The sequence below is a fragment of the Grammomys surdaster genome, unplaced genomic scaffold (assembly GCF_004785775.1).
Source record: "Grammomys surdaster isolate TR1022 unplaced genomic scaffold, NIH_TR_1.0 209, whole genome shotgun sequence".
Taxonomy (NCBI): Eukaryota; Metazoa; Chordata; class Mammalia; order Rodentia; family Muridae; genus Grammomys; species Grammomys surdaster.
Window position 1 is genome coordinate 139,491 of NW_021604654.1, and position 10,448 is coordinate 149,938.

The 10,448-nt window shown below is 57.1% G+C and overlaps 1 protein-coding gene across 1 annotated transcript in view; it reads left to right on the forward strand.

The window, feature by feature from the left end:
- The first annotated feature begins 4,022 nt into the window (after positions 1-4,022).
- Positions 4,023-10,448, forward strand: part of LOC114624681 (guanine nucleotide-binding protein subunit alpha-11) — a 15,881-nt gene continuing 9,455 nt past the window's right edge. The window contains exon 1 of the mRNA XM_028771714.1: positions 4,023-4,383. Coding sequence (XP_028627547.1) covers positions 4,248-4,383 — 136 coding nt within the window. The 5' untranslated portion in view covers positions 4,023-4,247. The remainder of the gene's footprint in view (positions 4,384-10,448) is intronic.

Sequence of the window (10,448 nt, forward strand, 5' to 3'; positions counted from 1 at the left end):
GGGAGTTGCCTTGTCCCCAGCCCAAGATGGACCCATAAACCTTCCATCCCTAGGGTTCATAGGCCAAGGCTGAGGAAGAAGGGAGCGGCTCGGCGGACTGCAGGGTGTGGCAGCCAGACTTTGTCTCTAGGCCTCAGGTGGGGGTAATCTCTCAGGCCACTGTCCCTGCTCAGGGCTAAGTCTCCCTCTGATGTTGGTGATAACCCCCAGACTCAGGCTCACTAACACCACAGGGCAACTCCTAAGGTCTCCTGCTCTGCTCAGACATGTAATCCGCTTGGCTCGGGCGCCCAGTTGCTGGGATGATAGGCCTGCACCACAGGGCTCTGCTTTTTGGGTTATTTTATCTATTTTTTCTTTCTTCCTTTCCTTCTTTCCCCAGACAGGGTCTCACTGTGTAAACTTGACTGTCCTGGGATTCACTAGCTTAGGGTTTCCTTGAACTCAGAGACCTATCTACCTCAGCTTCCCAAGCTGAGCTCCAAGTGTCACCACTGAGAGTCACACAGATGTCTGTGGCACTAGCTGGTGCTGAAAACCACACGGAAGGACTGTGCTCCATGCTCCCAACTGTACAGGGCTACTTTTGCAGTGCCGGCGCACAGTTGAGGGAAGGGACATGGTAGGCTTCTGTGACAACCCCTACTCCCTATCCTACCCTGAAAGTCACACTCTAGACAGACAGCCATCTGACAGACCTCCTAAGAATTGTTAAGGATGCTGATATGTAGCTGCCCCGAAGTTGACGGCTTCCAGCAGGTCCAGGCAGGGTGAGGGGTGGGGAAGAATTCAGTGTGACCACCCTCCGGTGTGTAGATGGGCAACACAAACTGGACTTGTAGGTTTTTAAATTTTCTTTTCTTTATTTTGGGGGGTTACAAGGTTGGGGTAGACCTGGGAGCTGGGAAGTGTGAGCCAAGTACATGATATGAAATTCCCAAATAGCCAGGCAGTGGTGGCGCACACCTTTAATCCCAGAACTTGGGAGGCAGAGGCAGGCGGATTTCTGAGTTCGAGGCCAGCCTGGTCTACAGAGTGAGTTCCAGGACAGCCCGGGCTATAAAGAGAAACCCTGTCTTGAAAAAACTAAAACTAAAACTAAAAAAAAAAAAAAAAAATTCCCAAGTAATAATAAGAAAAATGATGTTGGGGGAAAACTTACCTGAGCCACTGTTCCCGGTGGTTTTCTGTTCTTTCATGGCTTTGGGGGTCCCCATGCTGGGGCCTGGGTGTTACTGTAATTGAGAACAAGAGTTAGGTTGGGTCAGTTCAGAGCACAGGAATGGCCAGCTCCAAACCTGCTGAGGCAAGAGGAAGCTGCGGTCCTGGCCAGCCTGGTTACAGAGCCTTGGTCTGTCCATCCTGGCCAGCCTGGTTGCAGAGCCTCGGTCTGTCTGTCCTCGGTGGTCTATGCACATGGCTGTGGGTGTGCTCACCCACGTGGAGGCCAGACTGGTCATCATGTGGTGTCTACTTGGCTCTCTGCCTCTTCACCCTGGGCCAGGGTTATCTCACTGACTCCAGTCTGCCAGGCCATGAGCACCAGGATTTACCTGTCTCTACCTCAGAGCAGAGATGGGTCGCTGGGGCATTGTATTTGAGCTCAGGTCCTCATGCCTCCCTAGGAAGCCCTCTTAGGAGCTGTGCCCTCCCCTCCGCCCCTGGGACTCCTCCCTGCCCCCCTTTTTGACAGGGTTTCTAGCCCTGGTTGTCCTGAAACTCACTCTGTAAACCAGGCTGCCTTGAAACTCACAAGAGATCCAACTGCCTCTGGCTCCGGGATAGTGGAATTAAAGGTGTCCACAACCACCTGGCTACTTGGGACCCTTTCTTGGTGACAGTTTACCAACTGATGATCCCTAACCCATGAACCCAAACAGAGCAGATCGCAGGGGCTGGAGGGATAGGATGGCTCGGTGGTTACAGTACCCGCTGTTCTTGCAGAGGACCCAGGTTTGTTTTCCAGCATCTGGATGGGGGTTCACAGCCACCTTTGAGTCCAGCTCCAAAGATGCAATGCCCTCACAGACATGAATGCAGGGAGAACATCAGTGCACATAAAACAAGATTAAATTATTTTGGGGGCTGGAGAGATGGCTCAGGGGTTACGAGCACTGACTGCTCTTCCAGAGGTCCTGAGTTCAGTTCCCAGCAACCACACGGTGGCTCACAACCATCTGTAATGAGATCTGATGCCCTCTTCTGGTGTGTCTGAAGACAGGGACAGTGTACTCATAAACATAAAATAAATAATTCTTTAAAAAAAGATTAAATTATTTTCAGAAAAGGGAAGTACGTATGCACACAGAGATGAATGTGAGCAGACATGACGGTACATGCTTCTCATCGGGTGCTGGGATGGCCAAGGCTCGAGGGCTTGTGCCCGTGAGCTGCAAGACAAGCTTTGACAGGAGCTCCTTGTCTGAGCCGTGAGCTCGTGGGGTGGGGACAGAGGCCCCATGGGAGAGTTTCGGGGGAATAATCTCCCCACAACCCCAATCAGCTAGTAAATGGAGACTTTGACCCTCCCTCTTCATCTTATCTCAAGGCGATCAGGCAGGGACTGTGACAGGGACTCACGCAGCACAGCCCTGGCTTTGACATTCTTTGTTTATTAATGCACTGTTTGAGCGCTGACTGTGTACCCATGCCTCTTTCTGGAAAGTGGAAAACACTTCTCAGCTTTGTGAGTTAGGTCATGCCTAGGAGACTCAGATTGGCCCACCAACAGGGAACTTACCTGCCTGGGACGTGCGGGGTCCCAGGTTCCACCCCAGCACTGTAAAACAGTAAACAATACGCATGGGCGTTCACATGCACAGCAACAGCATAAGTTGGTGCTTGATATACAGCAGACAGACTGTTAATGCATAATTCTCACCTGCCAGTAAGCCTGGTTGACAGCAGGTGCTTTATAATGTCATATGTATACATACATATATACATACATACATATATATACACTAGGCAGCGCATTCATAGGAGGTGCCGCGTCAGCCCTTAGCACACTGTAGGTTGTCTGGTATACAGCAGGCATAGCATTTATGTTTACATATGTGAAAAACACTTCATATACCCTATATTGAATGTGGCAGTTACATATGCGTGTTCGTTTAAGGCCTGGTATACAGTAGATGCGATATTAATGCCTGCGTTACCGCAGGCTGCCGCATCAGTGCATACTCTACAGCAAGCGTTTTGTTCCTACTTGTGACCTGTGTGGTATTTAGCGAGTGCTGCATGAATGTACTGTGTACAGTAGGGCATAAATTTCCGCCTGGCACACAACAGGCCTGCTTAAGAATGGATAACGAGCCGGGCGGTGGTGGCGCACACCTTTAATCCCAGCACTCGGGAGGCAAAGGCAGGCGGAATTCTGAGTTCGAGGCCAGCCTGGTCTACAGAGTGAGTTCCAGGACAGCCAGGGCTACACAGAGAAACCCTGTCTCGGAAAACAAAACAAAACAAAAAGAATGGATGGGCGAGCCAGGTCAGGGCGTTTTCTCACATCCGCAGGCGGTGACCGCCTCTGCGGGCGCTCGCTCCAGGTAACAACCGCAGCCTCTCTCCTGGCCTCCAGCTCCCAGCACAGCCTCGGGGAGCCGAGAGGAGCCGAGAGGAGCCTCGGGGAGCCGAGAGGAGCCGAGAGGAGCCGAGAGGAGCCGAGAGGAGCCGAGAGGAGCCGAGAGGAGCCGAGAGGAGCCGAGAGGAGCCGAGAGGAGCCGAGCGCGACCGAGCGCAGCCAGGCGACGCCTCCCGCAGCCGAGAGGAGCCGAGTGTAGCCGAGCGGCACCTCCCCGAGCCGAGAGGAGCTTCGGCTCCCGAAAGGAACCGAGCTCGGGCAGCCGAGTCCTCCCCGTTCCCACAATTCTCGGCGTCCGCGCCCAGCTGCGGAGCGCACAACCCCGTCCCACGTCGACGCAACCCCACGCGCGCCTGCGCTGCGCCCTCCAGACCCCGCCCCCGAGCGGCGAGGTCCCGCCCCCAGGCGATTCTGGAGTCCCGTCCTGCGGCGCGCGCGCAGCTGTGCGGCCCCTCCCATTGGCCGCGCCGCCTGCCCGTCGCGGGGCCCGTGGCAGCGCTTCAGGTCGTCGGGCGCCGGCGCTCGGTGGCGACGGCTGCGGGTGGCGGCGGCGGCGGCTGCGCTGCACGGCGCGGACGGCGGACGCGCCTCTGGGGCCGGGCCAGGCCTTCGGGGAATCGGGACGAGGCAGGACCGGGCCGGCGGCGTCCGGGGGACCGCGACGATGACTCTGGAGTCCATGATGGCGTGTTGCCTGAGCGACGAGGTGAAGGAGTCGAAGCGCATCAACGCGGAGATCGAGAAACAGCTGCGGCGGGACAAGCGCGACGCCCGGCGCGAGCTCAAGCTGCTGCTACTCGGTGAGCTGCGTCCCCGTGCCGTGGGACCTCTGTCACGGGACGGGGTGGGTGCACAGGGCATCCGGGCCTTGCCGGGGTCTCCGCGCGCGCTGGGCGCTGCACCCGCTGCGATCTTTGGTCTCGGGCGAGTAGCACGCGGTGACAGCCGGTAGCGACCCCTCCAGACCACTGCCCACGGTCGGTCGGGCCACCCCGGGTGTTCTCGGGGCCACTGGTCAGCGCTGCCCTGCAGCGGTCAGCCCTTCCGGGATCGCTGCACCCTGAGCGGTGCAGGTGGCTTGGGCCTGTGGTGGCCAGCTTCTCCCGTGTGGTCCCCTGGGCTCAGCCTGTGCGACCCTTTGTGGCCGGCCTCTCTGTTATCCAAGCCTTAGATCCAGTCGGGGTCAGCCTCCTGCCTCTGGTATCCGAGGCTAGTTTCTGCATGTGCTGGCCACGTTGGCCCCCAGGACTCTGGGAGACTTGCTTTCTGTCGCTCCTGAGAATTCTTGCACGGAGCTGGCCCCTGGCCCTGCTGCACCAAGTAGGCTCTCTCCATTGTCCCCACATAGCCCCGGGTGATTCCTGTAAGCTGTCTTGCCCCCCTGATTTGGCTTACAGATTCCCCAAGACACTTCCCAAAGGGCTGCACCCTTTTGTCTACCTCCAAGGACCGCGCACCCAAACGGTCCTGCTTTGCTCCTGGTTTGTTCCTTTCGTGGGTACTCCCCAGTCTCCCTCCGTGTTCCATAGAGCCTCTGAATTCCTCCACATTGGAGCTGGGTGCAGGAGAGTGGGTGTCTTTTCTCCTTTGGGCTTCTGTTGCGCCTGAGCTCAGTAGGTTGACGGCAGTCAGCCTTGTAGCCTTCCTGCCCCTGTCCTGCCTCCTGGGGGTCCAGTCTTGTCTTCTGCCCACCCCAGGCACCCCAGGGAAGCTCAACATGTGTTTGTCACTCCCTGGGGTTCTGACTCCTCGAGGCCCACCTGTTGCTGGGAGCCAGGGAGCCCAGGTTCTCTTGTTGTCACCTCAAATAAGAGCTCAAAATGAGGGCGAGGCGGCCTGGGCCCTGTGGGGGTTTACAAAACAGACTGGGGAGCTCTGCCTCCATCTCCCAGCTCTGGTCCAGGATGGAGACCCAGGCCTTGGAGAACCTGAGGAAAGGACTGGGGGAGCCTTTGACTAGGAGGGGTGGAGGGCAGTGATGCTTGAATCGTCCCATGGGAGGGGTCGGGGGACACAGGCTGTCTTCTGTTGCTGCAGCCCGTGTGGTTCTCAGGGTAGTGGAACCTCGGTTACTTCTCCCCAGCATGGTGGGATTTCCTCAAAGCTCTCTTCAGCTTTCCAGGAAGGGAGGGACAAGACAAGAACAGAGCAAAGCAAACAGCAGTGGCCCAGGGTAGCTATGTGGGGGCACAGTGTGGCCCTAGCTGACCTCTGCAGAGGGCCAGCAGCCTTCTGTTGGGGATGGTGGTAGAAGCTGCCAGGTAAGGATGACATTGGGTGACTGAGCCCAATGGTGTGTCATCCCAGCTCTGTCCCGTCCCCAAAGCTGGCCTTGAAGTCCCCTCAGATTCAGGAGTGCTTCCTGGCCATCTGTGCTGTGGCCTGGCCCAGCTGGCCAGCAGCTGAACCTTTTCCATGACCTGCACACAGACTATGCCTCTACCCTAGGCACTTTGGGTCTTAGCTGTCACCTGTACCCTCAGGGCACCTGTGTCTGCAGTCCCTCCCTTTCCACAGAAGGGTAAAGGGAGGACAGGAGTGAGCATTGGGCACTGCTCAGCATCTTGCTATGAGGGCTTCCCGGAGGAGGTGACCATGACCTAGCAGTCTGTTCCAGGTATTGGGGTGGGGGGGTCTGTACACAACCTTGCTGTTGCACTGTCCCTCATCTCACACCAGCTGTCTGGAGGGTGAAGACCCTGTGCCCTGCCTCCTGAGGTGGCAGCAGGCCAGGGGCTGTTGTGCTGGAGCCCTGCCCCATATCCTGAGTGGTCCCTTTGGGAAGAGCCCCCATCTGTGTGCAGGATTCTGACCTCTTTCCTCAGGTTTGAAGCCACCACCCTCATACTGGATCTGCACCTGTGGCAAGCGGTCTGGGAGTGGGTCTGTATCCCGTCCTGTTCTGCCAGTCCCTGTGTGGCCTGGGGAGATTGTTCAGTCAGCCAGAGAGTTGACTGCCGGCTTGTTCTCAGGGTGGGCGTCCTGGTCACTGCAGGGTAGTGAGCTGCATCCCTAGACATCACCTGGTGTACCCAGGCTTAGACACCCTCCTCGAGTAGTACCTGGTATAAAATGGTGGTACCTGATGTAAAGCAAAACTAACTGGTGGCCAGCGCAGGCTCTCAGAACCGAAGCCATGCAGGGTTGTGCGCACCTTCCCGCTGTAGTGTGACACACTTCAGGGTTGTCCTCGGACACGAGGGCGGCTCTGGTGGTGAATAGTGATGGGCATGGGGCTAGCAGGAGCGGCCCTCCTGGCCGACAAGGTCTCCGGGTCCACACCCAATGCTGCTGCTGAGAGGCCCCATAGCCACAGACTCTTTAGATCATAGGGGCCTCTGCCTCCCTGTGTGGCTCCAGGCTGGGGCAGAGCACTGTCACTGGGGAGCCAGCCACCCAGAGCTCTTGATTGGAAATCCCTGTCCCCGAGGCTGGGCAGGGCCGGGCCCAGCTTTCTAAATAAAGCAGGAGGTTGGCTCCCAGTTTCCTGTCCCGAGCCGTGGGCTGGGCGGCCAAAGGCCGGGGATCCGGCGGGGGTGGCCCAAGGGTTGGGCCTGACTTCTGCCCTGGTAAGGAGGCCTCAGCTGGTTTTCTACCTGCTGCTTCTGTCTCCAGACCCTGGTGGCTTCAGGCTGTCCCAGGAGGCCAAAGATGTGCTGCCCCTCCCCCATGAGGTCCTTGAACTGATTCCCAGTAAGATATTCCATCCCCAGCACTACAAACCAGGTGGTTAGGTGGTTAGGGTACAGGCCTAGGTGCAGGCAGGAAGATCAGGAGTTCAGGGTGATCTCAGGCTACATAGGGAGTTTGAGAGCAGCCTGGGCAACATAAGACCCTGTCTCCAAAGGAGGGGACAGGTTGTATCTCTAAGGACTTGGAGTTTTCCCCAGTACAGTGCTGTCTCCACTCTGCAGTGAGGCTGGTCCTGAGTCTGAGGTAGGTGGGCAGTGGTGACCTGCATGGGTTCGCCTCTTCCTCTTCAGAGGATCCCCTTGCTCCAGCTGCCACCCTCGTTGTCGGCACTGACCGGTGCCTTCAGGAGTCTGCTCTGTGTCCCCTGGCCCTATAACCGGCATAGCAGAAGACCCAGTGTGAGCAGGGTCATGCTCTAGTGCTGTTCAGCATCCCCACTGTCCCTTGTAGCCATGTTGGCAGGTCTGTGCCTCAGTTTCCCCAGGGCTAGGTGGCTTGAGACCTGGGGCACCTACGTCTATTCACTCATGGCTGGAGCTGTTTTTGCTGTTTCCTTGGTGTCTGCGCCATCACACACAGCCTCTTGGAACTCACAGCTCTCCTCAGTATGAGTGCGGGGACATTGTTCCTGATTGTCCCCGGCAGGCCGCTGTGCCAGGAGCTCTCCCAGCGAGATGCTCACACATGTCCTCAGTACGCTTCTGGGATGGGGTCAAGGACCAGAGTTCTGTCCAGTAGTGTTCTTAAGGAGTGCCTTTTGGCTAATGGAATCAGTGGCCTGGAGTGTACAACGGACAACTTGGGCGACCCCAGCAGGCCTTCAGCTCAGGCTGCCTGTGACAGCTAGAGGGGGGCGGGACGTACTGGAGTTGAGACCAGTAGGTCTTTATATCCGGGCCTCAGTGTCCTCATCTGTCACATGAACAGTGCCCTGCTCCATGGGAAACGCTGTGGGGTTGCGTGTGAGGCAGCGCAGCGCTAACTACAGTGTGCTCTCACACTCTTGCATGTTCTTGGGGACTCCACACTTGTATGTCCAGCTGTGCTCACGGCAGTCACACATCCTTGGTGCTGCCAGCTGCAAGGACTCTCTGTCTTTATTACGGTGTGGTTCTGATGTCCCCAGACTTCAGCTCTGCTGGGGACTGACCACACTGGCTTCGGGGTCACCACAAGGTCTGAGGGTGGCTGAGTGACAGAATGTGGTCACTCTAGGGGACAGGGTCATGTTGCCTCGTGGCCGCCCTCTGGGGCTCCACGTGGTGGGCAGTGGTCCCCTGCCCTGGGCAGTTGTCTTCAGACTTGGGCCTGCCCACCGCTGACAGCTCTGACCCCAGGCCTGGCAGTGTCACTATGGCAGCGGAGACAGCCCTTGTCCAGGTGTCAACACAGCTCAGTAATGAGCAGCACCCAGGGCTGACGTGCCAGGGTCTTCACTTCCTGCAGTCCTGCCCCCCACCCTAGTAACCTTGTCTGCACCCACAGGGTGTCCCAAAGGAAGGGCCATGTGGTGGACACAGGGTGACTGGCACAGTACTGTTTGGATTCAGGCGCCTAATGGGCATCATTAAGTGTTGCAGGGGAGGGGGCGCAGCCTCTGCGTTCTTCTTTATGCCTTGCCTGTAGGAGGAACAGGATTTTGTTTTCTGCCTTGTAGCCCAGGCTGGCCTCACAGTCACTGTGTAGCTGATGGTGACCTTGAATTTCTGAGTCTCTTACCTCCTCCTGGATTAAATGCTAGGATGACAGGTGTTCACCACTGAGTCTGGTTTATGGCTGGGGATGGAACTTGGGACCTCACATGTGCCCGGTGGGTACTCTACCACTCAGCTACAGCCACAGCCTTGACTCTTCCTGAGCCTGGGGCCTATTATGTAGCCCAAGCTGGTTTCACACTTCAACCTACAGTGCAGGTTTGTTGCATGCCTTCCTTCCAGAGGTGTAAATCTGGGAGGCCAAACCTTCAGATTGCCTGGGTGTGGTACAGGCCTTCGATCCCAGCACTAGAGAGGCAGAGGCAGGCAGATCTGTGAGTTCCAGGTCAGCCTGGGCTACAGAGTGAGAGCCTGTCTAAAAAGGATCTTGAACAAAACCTTCCAACAGGTGGACAAGCAAACCTTTGCTGTCAGCTGCGGACAGAGTTGTGGGACCTGGTACCTGTACCTAGGGACATGTGGAGGCAAGACACGGTCACTCCAGGCGTCTCTAACGGTCAGCCACTGCTGTGGCCTATGGCCCTCTGAGGCTCTCAGTGTCTCCACCTGGGGCTCCCTGGGAGACTGCGCTATCAGCCTAGAGATAAGATCATGGTTGCAAGTCCAGAGGCTAGTGCATATGGCCTGTGACTGCTGGTGGCACTTTCCCTGGGCAGCTGTGACTTTTGACTACCCAGGGCTCTGTCATGAGACAGGTCAGGCCTTACACCCCAGCACACAGGTGTGCTCATGTCTGTCACAGTGACAGGTCCTATACCCAAGGCTGTGGGTGCTGCTGTAGCCTGGGCCACATCAGCCCAGGGGTGACACTTTCTCCCCTGACTCTAAGTTGGAGCACTGAGTTTTTGAGGGCCTACCTGGGAGGAGGCAATCTTGGTAGTGTACAAACAGTAGCTCTGCCTCTTCCAGCATCCCTGTAGCCTGGGCTATCCAGGTCAGGAGGGCTTTCCTGCCTCACCTTCCCACATTGCAGGTTCTGACACACCTAGAGCCATCTGGCAACCTTTGTGGGGCAGCTCTGACTCCCACACTGCCTACATTAAAACACTGAGTTAAGATGTGAACACCAGGCCAGGGAAACACAGCTAGAGTCTACGTGCGTCCAACATCATTCTCCCACCCACACAGCCATCATGTATTCACCCATCCATCCATCTATCCATCCACCCATCCATCCATCCATCCACCCATCCACCCACCCATCCATCCATCCACCCATCCATCCATCCATCCACCCATCTATCCATCCACCTCCCACCCATCCACCCATCCTCCCACCCACCCACCCACCCGTCCACCCATCCATCCATCCACCCATCCATCCATCCACCCACCCGTCCATCCATCCATCCATCCATCCACCCATCCATCCTCCCACCCACCCACCCATCCACCCACCCGTCCATCCATCCATCCACCCACCCATCCATCCACCCATCCATCCACCCATCCATCCA